The sequence below is a fragment of the Oncorhynchus kisutch genome, linkage group LG2 (assembly GCF_002021735.2).
Source record: "Oncorhynchus kisutch isolate 150728-3 linkage group LG2, Okis_V2, whole genome shotgun sequence".
Taxonomy (NCBI): Eukaryota; Metazoa; Chordata; class Actinopteri; order Salmoniformes; family Salmonidae; genus Oncorhynchus; species Oncorhynchus kisutch.
This window is the reverse complement of record NC_034175.2, coordinates 76667711-76690281: the sequence shown is the minus strand read 5'-3', so window position 1 is coordinate 76690281 and position 22571 is coordinate 76667711. Positions and strand designations below refer to the sequence as shown.

The following is a 22571-nucleotide window of genomic DNA, read 5'->3' as shown; positions in this document are numbered from 1 at the left end:
CCACCCCTACAGTGTCCCCCACCCCTACAGTCTCCACACCCCTACAGTGTCCCCACCCCTACAGTCTCTACACCCCTACAGTGTCCCCACCCCTACACTGTCCCCACCCCTACAGTCTCCACACCCCTACAGTCTCCCCACCCCTACAGTGTCCCCACCCGTACAGTGTCCCCACCCCTACAGTGTCCCCAACCCCTACAGTTGTCCCCACCCCTACAGTCTCCACACCCCTACAGTCTTCCCCACCCTACAGTCTCCACACCCCTACAGTCTCCCCACCCCTACAGTGTCCCCACCCCTACAGTGTCCCCACCCCTACAGTGTCCCCACCCCTACAGTCTCCACACCCCTACAGTCTCCCCACCCCTACAGTGTCCCCACCCCTACAGTCTCCCCACCCCTACAGTGTCCCCACCCCTACAGTCTCCACACCCCTACAGTCTCCCCACCCCTACAGTGTCCCCACCCATACAGTGTCCCCACCCCTACAGTCTCCCCACCCCTACAGTGTCCCCACCCCTACAGTCTCCACACCCCTACAGTCTCCCCACCCCTACAGTGTCCCCACCCCTACAGTGTCCCCACCCCTACAGTGTCCCCACCCCTACAGTCTCCACACCCCTACAGTCTCCCCACCCCTACAGTGTCCCCACCCCTACAGTGTCCCCACCCCTACAGTGTCCCCACCCCTACAGTCTCCCCACCCCCTACAGTGTCCCCACCCCTACAGTGTCCCCACCCCTACAGTGTCCCCACCCCTACAGTGTCCCCACCCTACAGTGTCCCCACCCCTACAGTGTACCCACCTCTACAGTGTCCCCACCCCTACAGTGTCCCCACCTCTACAGTCTCCCCACCCCTACAGTGTCCCCACCCCTACAGTCTCCCCACCCCTACAGTGTCCCCACCCCTACAGTCTCCACACCCCTACAGTCTCCCCACCCCTACAGTGTCCCCACCCCTACAGTGTCCCCACCCCTACAGTGTCCCCACCCCTACAGTCTCCACACCCCTACAGTCTCCCCCACCCCTACAGTGTCCCCACCCCTACAGTGTCCCCACCCCTACAGTGTCCCCACCCCTACAGTCTCCCCACCCCTACAGTGTCCCCACCCCTACAGTGTCCCCACCCCTACAGTGTCCCCACCCCTACAGTGTCCCCACCCCTACAGTGTCCCCACCCCTACAGTGTCCCCACCCCTACAGTGTCCCCACCTCTACAGTGTCCCCACCCCTACAGTCTCCACACCCCTACAGTGTCCCCACCCCTACAGTGTCCCCACCCCTACAGTCTCCACACTCCTACAGTGTCCCCACCCCTACAGTGTCCCCACCCCTACAGTCTCCACACCCCTACAGTGTCCCCACCCCTACAGTCTCCACACCCCTACAGTGTCCCCACCCCTACAGTGTCCCCACCCCTACAGTCTCCAAACCCCTACAGTGTCCCCACCCCTACAGTCTCTACACCCCTACAGTGTCCCCACCCCTACACTGTCCCCACCCCTACAGTCTCCACACCCCCTACAGTCTCCCCACCCCTACAGTGTCCCACCCGTACAGTGTCCCCACCCCTACAGTGTCCCCACCCCTACAGTGTCCCCACCCCTACAGTCTCCACACCCCTACAGTCTCCCCACCCCTACAGTCTCCACACCCCTACAGTCTCCCCACCCCTACAGTGTCCCCACCCCTACAGTGTCCCCACCCCTACAGTGTCCCCACCCCTACAGTCTCCACACCCCTACAGTCTCCCCACCCCTACAGTGTCCCCACCCCTACAGTCTCCCCACCCCTACAGTGTCCCCACCCCTACAGTCTCCACACCCCTACAGTCTCCCCACCCCTACAGTGTCCCCACCCATACAGTGTCCCCACCCCTACAGTGTCCCCACCCCTACAGTCTCCCCACCCCTACAGTGTCCCCACCCCTACAGTCTCCACACCCCTACAGTCTCCCCACCCCTACAGTGTCCCCACCCCTACAGTCTCCCCACCCCTACAGTGTCCCCACCCCTACAGTCTCCACACCCCTACAGTCTCCCCACCCCTACAGTGTCCCCACCCCTACAGTGTCCCCACCCCTACAGTGTCCCCACCCCTACAGTGTCCCCACCCCTACAGTCTCCACACCCCTACAGTGTCCCCACCCCTACAGTCTCCACACCCCTACAGTGTCCCCACCCCTACAGTGTCCCCACCCCTACAGTCTCCACACCCCTACAGTGTCCCCACCCCTACAGTCTCTACACCCCTACAGTGTCCCCACCCCTACACTGTCCCCACCCCTACAGTCTCCACACCCCTACAGTCTCCCCACCCCTACAGTGTCCCCACCCGTACAGTGTCCCCACCCCTACAGTGTCCCCACCCCTACAGTGTCCCCACCCCTACAGTCTCCACACCCCTACAGTCTCCCCACCCCTACAGTCTCCACACCCTACAGTCTCCCCACCCCTACAGTGTCCCCACCCCTACAGTGTCCCCACCCCTACAGTGTCCCCACCCCTACAGTCTCCACACCCCTACAGTCTCCCCACCCCTACAGTGTCCCCACCCCTACAGTCTCCCCACCCCTACAGTGTCCCCACCCCTACAGTCTCCACACCCCTACAGTCTCCCCACCCCTACAGTGTCCCCACCCATACAGTGTCCCCACCCCTACAGTGTCCCCACCCCTACAATCTCCCCACCCCTACAGTGTCCCCACCCCTACAGTCTCCACACCCCTACAGTCTCCCCACCCCTACAGTGTCCCCACCCCTACAGTGTCCCCACCCCTACAGTGTCCCCACCCCTACAGTCTCCACACCCCTACAGTCTCCCCACCCCTACAGTGTCCCCACCCCTACAGTGTCCCCACCCCTACAGTGTCCCCACCCCTACAGTCTCCCCACCCCTACAGTGTCCCCACCCCTACAGTGTCCCCACCCCTACAGTGTCCCCACCCCTACAGTGTCCCCACCCCTACAGTGTCCCCCACCCTTACAGTGTCCCCACCCCTACAGTGTCCCCACCCCTACAGTGTCCCCACCCCCTACAGTGTCCCCACCCCTACAGTGTCCCCACCCCTACAGTGTCCCCACCCCTACAGTGTCCCCACCTCTACAGTGTCCCCACCCCTACAGTTGTCCCCACCTCTACAGTCTCCCCCACCCCTACAGTGTCCCCACCCCTACAGTCTCCCCACCCCTACAGTGTCCCCACCCCTACAGTCTCCACACCCCTACAGTCTCCCCACCCCTACAGTGTCCCCACCCCTACAGTGTCCCCACCCCTACAGTGTCCCCACCCCTACAGTCTCCACACCCCTACAGTCTCCCCACCCCTACAGTGTCCCCACCCCTACAGTGTCCCCACCCCTACAGTGTCCCCACCCCTACAGTCTCCCCACCCCTACAGTGTCCCCACCCCTACAGTGTCCCCACCCCTACAGTGTCCCCACCCCTACAGTGTCCCCACCTCTACAGTGTCCCCACCCCTACAGTGTCCCACCCCTACAGTGTCCCCACCCCTACAGTGTCCCCACCCCTACAGTGTCCCCACCCCTACAGTGTCCCCACCCCTACAGTGTCCCCACCTCTACAGTGTCCCCACCCCTACAGTGTCCCCACCTCTACAGTGTCCCCACCCCTACAGTGTCCCCACCTCTACAGTGTCCCTCTTGGGTATTTTTTATATTTATTATTTCACCTTTATTTAACCAGGTAGGCCAGTTGAGAACACCTTTATTTAACCAGGTAGGCTAGTTGAGAACACCTTTATTTAACCCGGTAGGCCAGTTGAGAACACCTTTATTTAACCAGGTAGGCTAGTTGAGAACACCTTTATTTAACCAGGTCGGCTAGTTGAGAACACCTTTATTTAACCAGGTAGGCTAGTGTGAGAACACCTTTATTTAACCAGGTAGGCTAGTTGAGAACACCTTTATTTAACCAGGTAGGCTAGTGAGAACACCTTTATTTAACCAGGTAGGCTAGTTGAGAACACCTTTATTTAACCAGGTAGGCTAGTGAGAACACCTTTATTTAACCAGGTAGGCTAGTTGAGAACACCTTTATTTAACCAGGTAGGCTAGTTGAGAACACCTTTATTTAACCAGGTAGGCCAGTGAGAACACCTTTATTTAACCAGGTAGGCCAGTTGAGAACACCTTTATTTAACCAGGTAGGCCAGTTGAGAACACCTTTATTTAACCAGGTAGGCTAGTTTGAGAACACCTTTATTTAACCAGGTAGGCTAGTTGAGAACACCTTTATTTAACCAGGTAGGCTAGTTGAGAACACCTTTATTTAACCAGGTAGGCTAGTTGAGAACACCTTTATTTAACCAGGTAGGCTAGTTGAGAACACCTTTATTTAACCAGGTAGGCTAGTTGAGAACACCTTTATTTAACCAGGGAGGCTAGTTGAGAACACCTTTATTTAACCAGGTAGGCCAGTTGAGAACACCTTTATTTAACCAGGTAGGCTAGTTGAGAACACCTTTATTTAACCAGGTAGGCCAGTTGAGAACACCTTTATTTAACCAGGTAGGCTAGTTGAGAACACCTTTATTTAACCAGGTAGGCTAGTTGAGAACACCTTTATTTAACCAGGTAGGCTAGTTGAGAACACCTTTATTTAACCAGGTAGGCTAGTTGAGAACACCTTTATTTAACCAGGTAGGCTAGTTGAGAACACCTTTATTTAACCAGGTAGGCTAGTTGAGAACACCTTTATTTAACCAGGTAGGCTAGTTGAGAACACCTTTATTTAACCAGGTTGGCTAGTTGAGAACACCTTTATTTAACCAGGTAGGCTAGTTGAGAACACCTTTATTTAACCAGGTAGGCTAGTTGAGAACACCTTTATTTAACCAGGTAGGCTAGTTGAGAACACCTTTATTTAACCAGGTAGGCTAGTTGAGAACACCTTTATTTAACCAGGTAGGCTAGTTGAGAACACCTTTATTTAACCAGGTAGGCCAGTTGAGAACACCTTTATTTAACCAGGTAGGCTAGTTGAGAACACCTTTATTTAACCAGGTAGACTAGTTGAGAACACCTTTATTTAACCAGGTAGGCCAGTTAAGAACAAGTTCTCATTTACAACTGCGAACTGGCCAAGATAAAGCAAAGCAGTGCGACACAAACAACAACACAGAGTTACACATGGAATAAACAAACGTACAGTCAATAACACAATAGAAAAAATATATATACAGTGTGTGCAAATGTAGTAAGATTAGGGAGGCAATAAATAGGCCATGGTGGCAAAAGTAATTACAATTTAGCATTAATACTGGAGTGATAGATGTGCAGATGATGATGTGCAAGTAGAGATACTGGGGTGCAAAATAAAAAATAAATAAATGGGGATGAGGTAGTTGGATGGGCTATTTACAGATGGGCTGTGTACGGGTGCAGTGATCGGTAAGCTGCTCTGACAGCTGGTGCTTAAAGTTAGTGAGGGAGATATACGTCTCCAGCTTCAGTAATTTTTGCATTTCGTTCCAGTCATTGGCAGCAGAGAACTGTAAGGAAAGGTGGCTAAAGGAGGAGTTGGCTTTGGGGATGACCAGTGAAATATACCTGCTGGAGCGCGTGGTATGGGTGGGTGTTGCTATTGTGACCAGTGAGCTTAGATAAGGCAGGGCTTTACCTAGCAAAGACTTATAGATGACCTGGAGCCAGTGGGTTTGGCGACTAATATGAAGCAAGGGCCAGCCAACAAGAGCGCACAGGTCACAGTGGTGGGTAGTGTATCGGGCTTTGGTAACAAAACGGATGGCCCTGTGATAGACTACATCCAGTTTGCTGAGTAGAGTGTTGAAGGCTATTTTGTAAATGACATCGCCGAAGTCAGGGATCGGTAGGATAGTCAGTTTTATGAGGGTATGTTTAGCAGCATGAGTGAAGGAGGCTTTGTTTGCGAAATTGGAAGCCAATTCTAGATTAAATTTTGGATTGGAGATGCTTAATGTGAGTCTGGAAGGAGAGTTTACAGTCTAACCAGACACCTAGGTTTTTGTAGTTGTCCACATAGTCTAAGTCAGAACCGTAGAGAGTAGTGATGCTGGTCGGGAGGGCGGGTACAGGCAGTGATCGGTTGAAAAGCATGCATTTAGTTTTACTAGATTTTAAGAGCGGTCGGAGGCCACGGAAAAGAGTGTTGTATGGCATTGAAGCTTGTCTGGAGGTTTGTTAACACAGAAGGGCCAGTCCAAAGAAGGGCCAGATATATACAGAATGGTGTCGTCTGCGTAGAGGTGGATCAGAGAATCACCAGCAGCAAGAGCGACATCATTGATTTAAACAGAGAAAAGAGTCGGCCCGAGAATTAAACCCTGTGGCACCCCCATAGAGCCTGCCAGAGTTCCGGACAACAGGCCCTCCGATTTCACACACTGAACTCTATCTGAGAAGTAGTTGGTGAACCATGCGAGGCAGTCATTTGAGAAACCAAGGCTGTTGAGTCTGCCGATAAGAATGCGGTGACTGACAGAGTCGAAAGCCTTGGCCAGGTCGATGAAGATGGCTGCACAGTACTGTCTTTTTTTGATGGCAGTTATGATATTGTTTAGGACCTTGAGCGTGGCTGAGGTGCACCATGACCAGCTTGGAAACCAGATTGCATAGCGGAAAAGGTACGGGGGATTCTAAATGGTTGGGGATCTATTTGTTAACTTGGCTTTCGAATACTTTAGAAAGGCAGAGCAGGATGGATGTAGGTCTGTAAGAGTTTGGGTCTAGAGGCAGGGCAGGATGGATATAGGTCTGTAACAGTTTGGGTCTAGAGGCAGGGCAGGATGGATATAGGTCTGTAACAGTTTGGGTCTAGAGGCAGGGCAGGATGGATATAGGTCTGTAACAGTTTGGGTCTAGAGGCAGGGCAGGATGGATATAGGTCTGTAACAGTTTGGGTCTAGAGGCAGGGCAGGATGGATATAGGTCTGTAACAGTTTGGGTCTAGAGGCAGAGCAGGATGGATGTAGGTCTGTAACAGTTTGGGTCTAGAGGCAGGGCAGGATGGATGTAGGTCTGTAACAGTTTGGGTCTAGAGGCAGGGCAGGATGGATGTAGGCCTGTAACAGTTTGGGTCTAGAGGGGTAGAGGTAGCCAGGTGGAAAGCATGGCCAGCCGTAGAAAAATGCTTGTTGAAATTCTCGATTATTGTGGATTTATCGGTGGTGACAGTGTTTTCTAGCCTCAGTGCAGTGGGCAGCTGGGAGGAGGTGCTCTTATTCTCCATAGCCTTTACAGTGTCCCAAAACTTTTGGGAGTTTGTGCTACAGGTTGCAAATGTCGGTTTAAAAAAGCTAGCCTTTGCTTTCCTAACTGAATTTGCTTTCCTAACTGACATTTGGTTCCTAAAGTTGCATATCGCGGGGGCTATCCGATGCTAATGCAGAACACCACAATAAGTTTTTGTGCTGGTCAAGGGCAGTCAAGTCTGGAGTGAACCAAGGGCTATATCTGTTCTTGGTTCAAACATTTTTGAACGGGGCATGCTTATTTAAGTTGGTGAGGAAAGCACTTTTATAGAATAACCAGGCATCCTCTACTGACTGGATGAGGTCAATGTCCTTCCAGGATACCCGGGCCAGGCCGATTAGAAAGGCCTGCTTGCTGAAGTGTGTTAGGGAGCGTTTGACAGTGATGAGGGGTGGTCGTTTGACCGCGGACCCATTACTGAGGCAGGCAATGAGGCAGTGATCGCTGAGATCCTGGTTGAAGACAGCAGAGGTGTATTAAAGGGCAGGTTGGTCAGAATGATATCTATGAGAGTGCCTGTGTTTATGGATTTGGGGTTGTACCTGGTAGGTTCCTTGATAATTTGTGTGAGATTGAGGGCATCTAGCTAAGATTTTAGGACGGTGTTAAGCATATCCCAGTTTAGGTCACCTAACAGCACGAACTCTGAAGATAAATGGGGGGTGATCAATTCACATATGGTGTCCAGTGCACAGCTGGGGGCAGAAGGTGGTCTATAGCAAACGGCAACAGTGAGAGACTTATTTCTATAAAGGTGGATTTTTAGTAGAAGTTCGAACTGTTTGGGCACAGACCTGGATAGCATGACAGAACTCTGCAGACTATCTCTGCAGTAGATTGTGACCCCACCCTCTTTGATAGTTCTATCTTGGTGGAAAATGTTGTAGTTGGGGATAGACATTTCAGGATTTTTGGTGGCCTTCCGAAGCCAGGATTTAGACACGGCTAGGACATCAGGGTTGGCGTTGTATGCTAAAGCAGTGAATAAAACAAACTTAGGGAGTAGGCTTCTGATGTTAACATGCATGAAACCAAAGCTTTTACGGTTACAAAAGTCAACAAATGATAGTTCCTGAGGAATAGGTGTGGTACTGGGGGATACAGGGCCTGGGTTAACCTCTACATCACCAGAGGAACAGAGGAGGAGTAGGATAAGGGTACGGCTAAAGGCTATAAGAACTGGTCGTCTAGTGGGTTGGGAGCAGAGAATAAAAGGAGCAGATTTCTGGGGGTGGTATAATTGATTCAGGGCATGATGTACAGACAAAAGTATGGTAGGATGTGAGAGGTTTCATCTCTGGTGGGACCAGTTAACCAGGTGAGGCATGTGTGGGGGTGGGACAAAAGAGCTATCTAAGGCATGTTGAGCGGGACTTGGGTCTCTACAGTGAAACAAAACAATAAGGACTATAAGAGCCGAGACAGCAGTATACAAGGCATATTGACATTAGAGAGAGGCATATTGACATTAGAGAGAGGCATAAAGCAGTCACAGGTGTTGATCGGGAGAGCTAACACAATAACGGGTAAATGGCGATGAATGGGCAGAAAGGGTCAGTTAGGTACATACAAGACCTGAGTTCGAGGCTGGGGCCGACCGATAAACAAAATGAGGTACCGTGTTATTGAAACAGTCTAGGGGGCATCAGCTGTGTAGCCGAGTGATCATAGAGTCCAAAGAACATCAACAGGTGAGTCAGGGAGCCGTTCAGTAGTCAGTGCTATGCTAGGTGAGTGGGAGACACGGCACTTAGAATGCTAACAGGCCGGGGCGAGACGCGTCTTCGGCGACATCTCAACGGAAAAGCCAGTTGAGACCACATCGGGCAACCACGTCGGCAGACCAATCGTGATGGATCGGCAGGGCTCCGCGTCGACAAAGGGTCCATGCCAATTGGCAAAATAGGTATTGTAGCCCTAGAATTAGCTGGTATATGGGCCTAGATCATGGCTAACTCAAGGCTAACTGGTGCTTGCTTCGGGACAGAGGCATTAGCTAACAGTAGCCACTCTGTATCAGCTAGCTAGCTGCGATGATCCGGTGTAATGATCCAGAGCGGCAGGAATCCGAGGATGTGGTAGAGAGAAGCAGTCTGATATGCTCTGGGTTGATATCGCGCTGTGCAGACTGGCAGGTATTGTCCGAGCTAAAGCTGACTGGTGACCGAGCTAAAAGGTGAAGACTGGTAGCCGTGGCTAACAAAGACTAGTAGCTAGTTAGCTGGATAGCTCCTGACGGAGTTTCCAGTTATAAGGGATAAAGATAGCAGCTGCGGTTGCAGTATATTTAGTTCATAGATGCACAGCTTTTTTCAGGTCTTTCCTGAGATGTTCGATCGGGTTCAAGTCCGGGCTCTGGCTCGGCCAATCAAAGGCTTTCAGAGATTTGTCCCGAAGCCACTCCTGTGTTGTCTTGGCTGCGGGTCGTTGTCCTGATGGAAGGTGAACCTTCGCCCCAGTCAGAGGTCCTGAGCGCTCTCGAGCAGGTTTTCACCAAGGATCTCTCTGTACTTTGCTGTTCATCTTTCCCTCGATCCTGACTAGTCTCCAAGTCCCTGCCGCTGAAAAAAACATCCCCACAGCATTATGCTGCCACCACCATGCTTCACCGTAGGGATGGTGCCAGGTTTCCTCCAGACGTAACGCTTGGCATTCAGGCCAAAGAGTTCAATCTTGGTTTCATCAGACCAGAGAATCTTGCTTCTCATGGTCTGAGAGTCCTTCCTTTAGGTGCCTTTTGGCGAACTCCAAGTGGGCTGTTGTGCCTTTTACTGAGGAACTCAGTCTAGTCTGTTACCAACTGCCAGGAGAAACACAGACATGCTGGCTCTGTCTAGTCTGTTACCAACTGTCAGGAGAAACACAGACATGCTGGCTCTGTCTAGTCTGTTACCAACTGTCAGGAGAAACACAGACATGCTGGCTCTGTCTAGTCTGTTACCAACTGTCAGGAGAAACACAGACATGCTGGCTCTGTCTAGTCTGTTACCAACTGTCAGGAGAAACACAGACATGCTGGCTCTGTCTAGTCTGTTACCAACTGCCAGGAGAAACACAGACATGCTGGCTCTGTCTAGTCTGTTACCAACTGTCAGGAGAAACACAGACATGCTGGCTCTGTCTAGTCTGTTACCAACTGTCAGGAGAAACACAGACATTATGGCTCTGTCTAGTCTGTTACCAACTGTCAGGGGAGACAGATGTTTTGGTAAACCTTTGTGAGCATTGATATAACTATTTATAGATAGTGTAAATAATATTAACATTTAAGTAGTTATTTACAAATATCTATTGACATTTATGAGAGTTTTTAAAGGTTTATAGCCTGGTCCGATGTCTGTTTGTGCTGTCTTGTCAACCCATGATGAAACCCATATATTGACCTGTCTTTTCTCTCCGTCATAACGTTGTGTAGCTGAGACCAGCGATGCCGCCGCGGCCTGAATCCAGCCCCTGTCGGGACATGAAACCAGAAAACATCATTAACCTGTTTGATGCTGCAGCTGCTCCTAACATCAGTGTTACATCCCCAACACAGGTACGACCTGTTTACCTACCTCCTTGACCTAACCCTTACTCTACCCTAAACCTAGCCTAGCCCCTTACTGCAGGGGGTCGGCAACAGGCGGCCAAAACCGTCTCGCAAGTTACATTTTTTCCCCAACCCACAAAAAAAGTTTTGAGATGGTCATTTTTGTTCTAAAAAAAACAGAAATTTTAATTTTAGGAAATCTGTTCACAAAGTTTTTTTCCACGAAGAAAAGAGACCTTGTGTGATGGTGTCTCAATGTAATCAAGGTAGGATTGTTATTTTCAAATATAATCTCTTCCTGGGATTAGTTGTGGTCCATTTGTGGTGTAGAAATTATTATAATTATGTTCCGGTCCTACGACCATCCACTCGGATAAAAAACGGCCTACGGCTAAATCTGGTTGCCTACTCCTCTCTCTTTGTGTTTATATTTTGTTGATAGCTTCTCTTTTTCAGATTACTGACAAGTTATTGAAAATAACAATTATTGAATGAATTTAGAATTTCATTTTTCTTCCTGAAATGACTCCATTCAATTGAACCCCAACTCCACATAATGTGTGACCCTTGCTAAATCCTTACCATCCCACTCCTGTTAACTGTCTGTTCGGCCCGGTCTGTCAGAGGTCCCGGTCTGTCAGGTCGGCCCGGTCTGTCAGAGGTCCCGGTCTGTCAGAGGTCCCGGTCTGTCAGAGGTCCCGGTCTGTCAGACGGCCCGGGCTGTCAGAGGTCCCGGTCTGTCAGAGGTCCCGGTCTGTCAGAGGTCCCGGTCTGTCAGACGGCCCGGGCTGTCAGACGGCCCGGGCTGTCAGACGGCCAGGCAGGCAATATGTCAAGTGGGGACGCTGTCATATTGGTATCGGCTCCTATAATATGTGCATGATACACGCTCAGAGCCCTGACTGAGCTCCCCCTACATGGAGAGATATTAATTGACTCGTTAGCATTTTCACCATTTATGTTTGTTTAGTCACATTACATTGAAGTGAATGGGTTGATTAAACAGACACAATCTCAGTGTTGGGTATTTATCCATGTTTGAGCTTCTCTCTCTCTCTCTCTCTCTCTCTCTCTCTTCCTTTCTCTTTGTGCCCCCTGAAGGCGATATCGTGGGACACATGGGAGGTAAGCACGGTGATCATACTCCATATTGGCCATAGATTCCCTCCAACAGGGACAGTCTAGCTGATGTAACAGGCATGGGACAGTCTCGCTGATGTAACAGGCATGGGACAGTCTAGCTGATCTAACAGGCATGGGACTGTCTAGCTGATGTAACAGGCATGGGACAGTCTAGCTGATGTAACAGGCATGGGACAGTCTAGCTGATGTAACAGGCATGGGACAGTCTAGCTGATGTAACAGGCATGGGACTGTCTAGCTGATGTAACAGGCATGGGACAGTCTAGCTGATGTAACAGGCATGGGACAGTCTAGCTGATGTAACAGGCATGGGACAGTCTAGCTGATGTAACAGGCATGGGACAGTCTAGCTGATGTAACAGGCATGGGACAGTCTAGCTGATGTAACAGGCATGGGACAGTCTAGCTGATGTAACAGGCATGGGACAGTCTAGCTGATGTAACAGGCATGGGACAGTCTAACTGATGTAACAGGCATGGGACAGTCTAGCTGATGTAACAGGCATGGGACAGTCTAGCTGATGTAACAGGCATGGGACAGTCTAGCTGATGTAACAGGCATGGGACAGTCTAGCTGATGTAACAGGCATGGGACAGTCTATCTGATGTAACAGGCATGGGACAGTCTAGCTTGATCCTCTCAGAATAATAAAATAGGGTTTTCAGGTTTGCTTTCATGCCGTAACTAAAATCTCCTCAGATCTAAAAATAATAGAACCTACAACAAAGGATGGATATAGAGCAAGATGTCACCTGGTAGCCTGAATGCCAGTCTGTTTGTGCCATCATGCCAACTCTATAGCAACCTAATGATCTCAAACCTATTGATCTGAAGGGAAAGGGAAAGGGGGCGTTACCTAGTCAGTTGTACAAAGCCTAATGATCTTTTTTAATTGGTGTTTTCACTTTTTCGCCACATCCCCCACTTCTCAAACTTTTTATTTTTCAATTAATTAATTAAATTAATTGTTATTCATTTCCTGCATTTATATTATCCCTGATAATTGGCTCATTGCCATGGAAACCCTGGCCTGACCCGTTGCTTGGTCACTATGGCTTCCTATGGTATCCTATGGCCCCATCTGCCCCTATTCCCTCGCCCCTACCCCCTATACCCTCACTCCTACTCCTCGCCCCTAACCCCTATACCCTCACTCCTACCCCTTGCCCCTAACCCTCACCCCTAACCCCTATACCCTCACTCCTACCCCTCACCCCTAACCCTCACCCCTAACCCCTATACCCTCACTCCTAACCCTCGCCCCTAACCCTCACCCCTAACCCCTATACCCTCACTCCTAACCCTAACCCTCGCCGCTGACCCCTATACCCTCACTCCTAACCCTAACCCTCACCCCTAACCCCTATACCCTCACTCCTACCCCTCGCCCTTCCCCCTATACCCTCACTCCTAACCCTCGCCCCTAACCCCTATACCCTCACTCCTAACCCTCGCCCCTAACCCTCACCTCTAACCCCTATACCCTCACTCCTAACCCTCGCCCCTAACCCCTATACCCTCACTCCTACCCCTCTCCCCTAACCCTCACCCCTAACCCCTATACCCTCACTCCTAACCCTCACCCCTAACCCCTATACCCTCACTCCTAACCCTAACCCTCGCCCCTACCCCCGCCCCTAACCCCTATACCCTCACTCCTAACCCTAACCCTCACCCCTAACCCCTATACCCTCACTCCTAATCCTAACCCTCACCCCTATACCCTCACTCCTAACCCTCGCCCCTAACGCTCACCCCTAACCCCTATACCCTCACTCCTACCACTCGCCCCTACCCCCTATACCCTCACTCCTAACCCTTGCCCCTAACCCTCACCCCTAACCCCTATACCCTCACTCCTATGCCTCGCCCCTAACTCCTATACCCTCACTCCTAACCCTCGCCCCTAACCCACACCCCTAACCCCTATACCCTCACTCCTACCCCTCGCCCCTACCCCTATACCCTCACTCCTACCCCTCGCCCCTAACCCTCACCCCTATACCCTCACTCCTAACCCTCGCCCCAAACCCCTATACCCTCACCCCTACCCCCTATACCCTCGCCCCTACCCCTCGCCCCTGCCCATTGCCATGGAAAACCTGGCCCGAAAAAACTTCTCTATGGTTTCCAATGGGTTTCCTAATACCAATGGCCATGCCCCATTCTGCCCATTTAAATTGCCCCCCGCCTACATCCCTCCCCTCGCCCCCACCTAGTCTGAGGAAACTACTGCTCCACCAGAGGAGCCCCAGGACTGGGATGATGACGGTACCCTGCCGGTGCGTGCTGCTGGCTGTGGGGATGACGGTATAGCTGCCACCACGGCAGGCTGGGATGATGATGGCTCTCTGCCTGTGAGGGTGGATGACTCCTGGGGGGACGATGGAGTTGCTGACGCCACTGCTGCCGCTGCCGTGGCTGAGTCTGAGGCTGCTGGCTGGGATGATGATGAGGAGGGGGTGCCCCAGGTACGATGGAAAGAGAAGGATGCATCTGGAGCTGGGTGGATGCATCAGCTACAACACTGGTCTGGTGGTCTAGCAGGACAGGATGGAGGATACTGTAGTTGTAGACACATGATGGTGGACCTCACCGGTTCTGTCTGGTTCTTCCCAGTAGTAGTAGACAGAGCGACAGGTATTCTTTCAGAAAACAGACCTCATTGGGACTTCCTGGTTAGGTAAATAGATCACTGTGGATCTTGTTTATCCAGCTCCCTACTATATAAAAATGGATCCCAGTCTTTCAATACCGTCTGTCTGTAACAGGGGGTTGATGGATAGACTGGGGTGTATTTTAGTGTCAGTCCTGATGTGCTACTTGTGACAGGTCCTCCTCTCTCCCTCTCCAACAGGCTGACACGCCCACAGCAGCCTCTGCAGCACCTACTCCTACAGCCACAGCAGTAGAGGAGGTAAGTTGCACCTTGATTGATAGGTTGGCTGGTAGGTTGATTGATAGATTGGCTGGTAGGTTGATTGATAGGTTGGCTGGTAGGTTGGCTGGTAGGTTGATTGATAGATTGGCTGGTAGGTTGGCTGGTAGGTTGATTGATAGGTTGGCTGGTAGGTTGATTGATAGGTTGGCTGGTAGGTTGATTGATAGGTTGGCTGGTAGGTTGGCTGGTAGGTTGATTGATAGGTTGGCAGGTAGGTTGGCTGGTAGGTTGATTGATAGGTTGATTGATAGGTTGGCTGGTAGGTTGGCTGGTAGGTTGATTGACAGGTTGGCTCGTAGGTTGGCTGGTAGGTTGATTGATAGGTTGGCTGGTAGGTTGATTGATAGGTTGGCTGGTATGTTGGCTGGTAGGTTGATTGATAGGTTGGCTGGTAGATTGATTGATAGGTTGGCTGGTAGGTTGGCTGGTAGGTTGATTGATAGGTTGGCTGGTATGTTGGCTGGTATGTTGGCTGGTAGGTTGATTGATAGGTTGGCTGGTAGATTGATTGATAGGTTGATTGATAGGTTGGCTGGTAGATTGATTGATAGGTTGGCTGGTAGGTTGATTGATTGGTAGGTTGATTGATTGTTTCATTGATTGATTGGTGATTGAGTGATTAGTTGATTATATTTATGAATTGATGGATTGATTGTCTTTAGAGTCCCCCATGGGCATCCATTCAAAAGCACGAGCCCTCCCATGCCCTGCAACATTCAGGCCCTACCCAGCCTAACCAGGCCCAATTGCTTCTGCCAAATTAAAGGCCCTGCCCGAAACCAGAGCTGCTCATTAGTTACTCATTAGCTGCTCCTCTCTTTATGTCACTATCTCACCCTGCGCGCAGCTCGCTCTGCATGCACAATGATCATGGCGTCTCTGAGGCTGTGAGTAACCATAGCAACGGCTCCACTTGGGCTGCTCTGCTCAATGAAGAGACGTGAGAGAGCAGTTAGCTGTTAGCAGTTAGCTGTTAGCAGTTAGCTGTTAGCAGTTAGCTGTTAGCAGTTAGCAGTTAGCTGTTAGCTGTTAGCTGCTTTTCATCACTCCAAACCAGAGGTGGGCAACTCCAGTCCTCCAGGGCCTGATTGGTGTCACACTTTTTCCCCATCCCTAGCAAACACAGCTGATTAATCAAATTGCATTCTAAACTGAAGATCATGATTAGTTGATTATTGGAGTCAGGTGTGTTAGCTGGAGCTGAGGAGAAACTGTGACGCCAATCAGGCCCTCGAGGACTGGAATTGCCCACACCTGCTCTAAACTCTGAGAAAACTCAAGGAACAGTATTATCTTCTGTGAAGTAATCTGTCCTATATTTGACGAGGTTGAAGCACTTCTGTCAACATGTTATGATCTTAGTCAGATATGACTGTACTGCAGCAGCAGAGCACGAACAAATGGCTCGGCTTCAAAACGTTGGTGCTCAATGTAGTGATACCCAAGCCATACCTGTATCCTAGTTACTGATGAGACAGCAGGCCATACCTGTATCCTAGTTACTGATGAGACAACAGGCCATACCTGTATCCTAGTTACTGATGAGACAACAGGCCATACCTGTATCCTAGTTACTGATGAGACAACAGGCCATACCTGTATCATAGTTACTGATGAGACAACAGGCCATACCTGTATCCTAGTTACTGATGAGACAACAGGCCATACCTGTATCCTAGTTACTGATGAGACAACAGGCCATACCTGTATCCTAGTTACTGATGAGACAACAGGCCATACCTGTATCCTAGTTACTGATGAGACAACAGGCCATACCTGTATCCTAGTTACTGATGAGACAGCAGGCCATACCTGTATCCTAGTTACTGATGAGACAACAGGCAATACCTGTATCCTAGTTACTGATGAGACAACAGGCCATACCTGTATCCTAGTTACTGATGAGACAACAGGCCATACCTGTATCCTAGTTACTGATGAGACAACAGGCCATACCTGTATCCTAGTTACTGATGAGACAGCAGGCCCTGCCCATCCCTAGTTATTGATGAGACAACAGGCCATACCTGTATCCTAGTTACTGATTAGACAACAGGCCATACCTGTATCCTAGTTACTGATGAGACAACAGGCCATACCTGTATCCTAGTTACTGATGAGACAACAGGCCATACCTGTATCCTAGTTACTGATGAGACAGCAGGCCCTGCCCATCCCTAGTTATTGATGAGACAACAGGCCATACCTGTATCCTAGTTACTGATTAGACAACAGGCCATACCTGTATCCTAGTTACTGATTAGACAACAGGCCATACCTGTATCCTAGTTACTGATGAGACAACAGGCAATACCTGTATCCAAGTTACTGATGAGACAGAAGGCCATACCTGTATCCTAGTTACTGATGAGACAACAGGCAATACCTGTATCCTAGTTACTGATTAGACAACAGGCCATACCTGGCTCTAACCCAATGGATAATGTCGGGCACCGGTCGGTTAGCAGAGCTCTCATCCAGAGCTCTCTCCTACATGCAGTAGCTACCAAGTCGATGTGTGGTACTACATATTTACATGTTTGATATATTTCTTGTTCAAGATTCCTGCTGTCGCAACAGTAGCAACCAATGGGGCTTCAGAGGCGGTAGAGATGCCGCCAGGATTCCTCTTTAAAGTGAGTGGGATGATTGATATGTGAAAATAAATGCTATGTAGTCTAATATGTATCTATTATTTCCAAGTAGGGAATGATATGAAACTGAATAGTACTATTTTCCTGATCATGTTCAGGTGACCACCATGCATGACTATGCCGCTAATGACTCGGATGAGCTGGAGATGAAGGCTGGAGACATAGTGCTGGTTGTGGCCTTCGACAACCCAGAAGAACAGGTCAGTACAAGCCCACGTCATCTCATCTTTACCCTCCTCCTTGACCCTAAAAACCCCAACAGATCTGTAAGGTGTAAACAATATGAGGAAAACTCCACCGATGCTTATGTCGATCTAGACCCCTTCAGATCATCCAGCATCGAGGTGTTAGAACCCCAGCATCGAGGTGTTAGAACCCCAGCATCGAGGTGTTAGAACCACAGCATCGAGGTGTTAGAACCCCAGCATCGAGGTGTTAGAACCACATCATCGAGGTGTTAGAACCCCAGCATCGAGGTGTTAGAACCCCAGCATCGAGGTGTTAGAACCACAGCATCGAGGTGATAGAACCACAGCATTGAGGTGTTAGAACCCCAGCACCGAGGTGTTAGAACCCCAATATCGAGGTGTTAGAACCACAGCATAGAGGTGTTAGAACCAGAGCATCGAGGTGTTAGAACCACAGCATCGAGGTGTTAGAACCACAGCATCGAGGTGTTAGATCCACAGCATAGAGGTGTTTGAACCACAGCACCGAGGTGTTAGAACCAATAGGGAAGAAAGTAACAATGAAGTACTGCTGATACTGTCTGTTTTATGCTTCACTCACAGGTAATATAGGAAATACATCCGAGTAAATGGGAGATACAGAGTATATTGAAAGCAGGGATTTTCTCATAGGTGTGGTTCCTGAGTTAATTAAGCAATTAACATGTGTTAAAATTCTGGGCAGGTCATTATTGTGGCTACCATGGCAATGACAATGTCCACATCCACAGGGCACCAGTAGTCACCGAATGGTTTAATGAGCATGAAATCTACACTGAGTGTACAAAACATTAGGAACACCTGATCTTTACATGACATCGACTCACCAGGTAAATCCAGGTGAAAGCTATGATCCCTTATTGATGTCACCTGTTAAATCCACTTCAATTAGTGTAAATGAAGGGGAGGAGACAGGTTAAAGAAGGATTTTAAGCCTTAAGACAATTGAGACATGGATTGTGTATGTGTGCCATTCAGAAGGTGAACGGGCAAGACTAAATATTTAAGTGAGGGGATAGAGGGGATAGTTCAGAGCGACATTCATTCATGTTATTGTAGAATAGATGTTTCGGCGGTTGTCGTTCTTCTCGTTCAATGATACCGAATTCCCAGCTGCAGACTAGTAATTAATATCAAAGACTTGTTCTTATTCTGTCGGTATCGATAGTCTAAGAGTTTAACCACGTGGGATGGTTAAAAGATTCAGCAATGGTCTGCAACCTTTGTCCTCTCGTAAAAATAAAAACATGGTCTAGTGAGAACTTCTTAAAGTTGGGGTTTTATTCGGAATTGCAGAAAAGGTCCTGTCCCAGGATGCCCGACCCTAACTGGGCTCATGGACGGTCCTCGGATTTAGTTCAACTCAAAAGGGAATTGGAGTTTCCTTCATTAAACAGTCCAAAATCACATTACACAATTTTACAAACAGTATCATACTCACTCATTCATCTTATACAACAATTAGATGTAAACCTCATATCTGAGGCTATTATATAAACAGCGTTATGGTAATGTGGCCACACCGTCTCCCATGAGGGCGGCAGGGTAGCCTAGTGGTTAGAGCGTTGGACTAGTAACCGAAAGGTTGCAAGTTCAAATCCCTCAGCTGACAAGGTACAAATCTGTCGTTCTGCCCCTGAACAGGCAGTTAACCCACTGTTCCTAGACCAGTTAACCCACTGTTCCTAGATCAGTTAACTGTTCCTAGATCAGTTAACTGTTCCTAGATCAGTTAACTGTTCCTAGATCAGTTAACTGTTCCTAGATCAGTTAACTGTTCCTAGATCAGTTAACTGTTCCTAGATCAGTTAACTGTTCCTAGGCCAGTTAACCCACTGTTCCTAGGCCAGTTAACCCACTGTTCCTAGGCCAGTTAACCCACTGTTCCTAGACCAGTTAACCCACTGTTCCTAGACCAGTTAACCCACTGTTCCTAGACCAGTTAACCCTGGTCTACCCGCTGAAGTTGGAGACTTTCATCTCCCTCACCAACTTCAAACATCAGCTATCTGAGCAGCTAACCGATCGCTGCAGCTGTACATAGTCTATTGGTAAATAGCCCACCCTTTTCACCTACCTCATCCCCGTACTGTTTTTATTTATTTACTTTTCTGCTCTTCTGCACACCAATATCTCTACCTGTACATGACCATCTGATCTTTTATCACTCCAGTGTTAATCTGCAAAATTGTAATTATTTGCCTACCTCCTCATGCCTTTTGCACACATTGTATATAGACCCCCCCTTCGTTTTCTACTGTGTTATTGACTTGTTAATTGTTTACTCCATGTGTAACTCTTTGTTGTATGCTCACACTGCTATGCTTTATCTTGGCCAGGTCGCAGTTGCAAATGAGAACTTGTTCTCAACTAGCCTACCTGGTTAAATAAAGGTGAAATAAATAAAAAAAATAACCCACTGTTCCTAGGCCATCATTGAAAATAAGAATGTGTTCATAACTGACTTGCCTAGTTAAATAAATGTAAAAAAAAATGTAATGAGCTTCCCCAAGTTGTACCAAACGGACCAGTTCGTAGCTGGATTCTTCACCGATCTTTTATACCTTCTCCGGAACGTAAACGTTGTTCAGACCTCAAGTTCTGTGAGATGGAAGAAATTCCTTTGTTCTCTATGAAAACTCACTCTGTCTCTATACTGTGTGGCCATGAGGAGATCCTCTCCTCAGGCATTTACGACCTCTCTCTGACCACAGCAGCCTGTGTGTAGGAGGCAGGGAGAGGGGGATGGGGCTTGCTGTACCCACAGAAGACAACGTCATGACAGTATGCTATTATTTTCTTCATATCATGCTTCTTTAGACCTGTCTAAAATAATTAATTAATTTATTGTGACGGTGTAGGTTATGTTACATGGATTTATTGTGACGGTGTAGGTTATGTTACATGGATTTATTGTGACGGTGTAGGTTATGTTACATGGATTTATTGTGACGGTGTAGGTTATGTTACATGGATTTATTCGACTTTTTTAAATGGATTGTAGTCTGTGTGTGGAAGCCAGGAGATGCTACATGTTTTTTTGTTTTTTTTTCCACCTTTATTTAACCAGGTAGGCTAGTTGAGAACACCTTTATTAACACCTTTATTGCAAACTGCAACTTGGCCAAGATAAAGCAAAGCAGTGTGACACAAACAACTGCACAGAGTTACACACGGAATAAACAAGCGTACAGTCAATAACACATGTGTTTATGTTAATTAACGGTCAATTACCGTGAGACCGACAGTTATTTGCTTGACAATCACCGTCTGATGGAATTTCGTGACCGCTACAGCCCTAGGTGCAACTCAATGTTAGGAAGGTGTTCCTAATGTTTTGTAACCTCAGTGTATGTAAACCATTTATTTTACCTTTATTTAACTAGGCAAGTCAGTTAATTAAGACCAAATTCTTATTTTCAATGACGGCCTAGGAACAGTGGGTGAACTGCTTTGTTCAGGGGACAAAACAACAGATTTTTAACATGTCAGCTCAGGGATTTGAACTTGCAACCTTTCGGTTACTAGTCCGATGCTCTAATCTCGAACCACTGCCTGCCGCCACCATATGCCGTGGCAGCCTCAGTCACCAGTCACTCAATTGAACACTTATTGGAGATAGTGGAGCAGCTCCTGAGACAGAGTTTTCCACCACCGTCAACAAAACACCAAATTACGAAATCTCTCATGGGAAGAATGATGTCACATCCCTCCAATAGAGTTCTAGACACTAGTAGAATCTATGCCAAGGTGGATTGAAGTTGTTCTGGTGGCCCAACGACCCCATTAAGACACTTTATGTTGGTGTTTCCTTTACTTTGGCAGTTACCTGTATATCCACGCTTTATGTTGGTGTTTCCTTTACTTTGGCAGTTACCTGTATATCCACGCTTTATGTTGGTGTTTCCTTTACTTTGGCAGTTACCTGTATATCCACGCTCTATGTTGGTGTTTCCTTTACTTTGGCAGTTACCTGTATATCCACACTGTTGTGTGTGTGTGTTGCAGGATGAGGGCTGGCTGATAGGGATGAAGGAGGGAGACTGGATCCAGAATAAAGAGAGTGCCGTCAAAGGGGTGTTCCCTGAGAACTTTACCTCCAGGCTGTGAGAGAGGAGACACTTCCTCTCCTACTTTGACCACTCTCTCTTCCACAAGATACTCTCTTCTCTGACCTCTCTCTTCCCTCTCTCTTCCCTCTCTCTTCCCTCTCTCTCCCTCTCTCTTCCCTCCCTCTCTCTTCCCTCTCTCTTCCCTCCCTCTCTCTTCCCTCTCTCTCCCTTCCCTCTCTCTCTTCCCTCTGTCTCTCTGCCCGTGCCATCCTCCCTCCTCCTTTCCTAACCTCTGGGATTGTACAGGAGTGATACTGTAGTCATTGGCACATCGCACAGTAGGGTCAGATTACATCATCACACTGTAGGGTCAGATTACATCACACTGTAGGGTCAGATTACATCACACTGTAGGGTCAGATTACATCACACTGTAGGGTCAGATTACATCATCACACTATAGGGTCAGATTACATCATATCACACTGTAGGGTCAGATTACATCATCACACTATAGGGTCAGATTACATCATCACACTGTAGGGTCAGATTACATCATCACACAGTAGGGTCAGATTACATCTTCACACTATAGGGTCAGATTACATCATATCGCACTGTAGGGTGAGATTACATCATATCACACTATAGGGTCAGATTACATCATCACACAGTAGGGTCAGATTACATCATCACACTATAGGGTCAGATTACATCATCACACTGTAGGGTCAGATTACATCATCACACTATAGGGTCAGATTAC

General features: G+C 48.7%; 1 protein-coding gene across 1 annotated transcript in view; it reads left to right on the top strand.

Moving 5' to 3' along the window:
• Positions 1-21998, top strand: part of LOC116356332 (myc box-dependent-interacting protein 1-like) — a 56212-nt gene extending 34214 nt beyond the window's left edge. The window contains exons 12-17 of the mRNA XM_031801659.1: positions 10671-10793; positions 11889-11912; positions 14789-14848; positions 17434-17508; positions 17625-17726; positions 21762-21998. Of these exons, the coding sequence (XP_031657519.1) occupies positions 10671-10793; positions 11889-11912; positions 14789-14848; positions 17434-17508; positions 17625-17726; positions 21762-21863 (486 nt within the window). The 3' untranslated portion in view covers positions 21864-21998. The remainder of the gene's footprint in view (positions 1-10670; positions 10794-11888; positions 11913-14788; positions 14849-17433; positions 17509-17624; positions 17727-21761) is intronic.
• Positions 21999-22571: the final 573 nt, after the last annotated feature.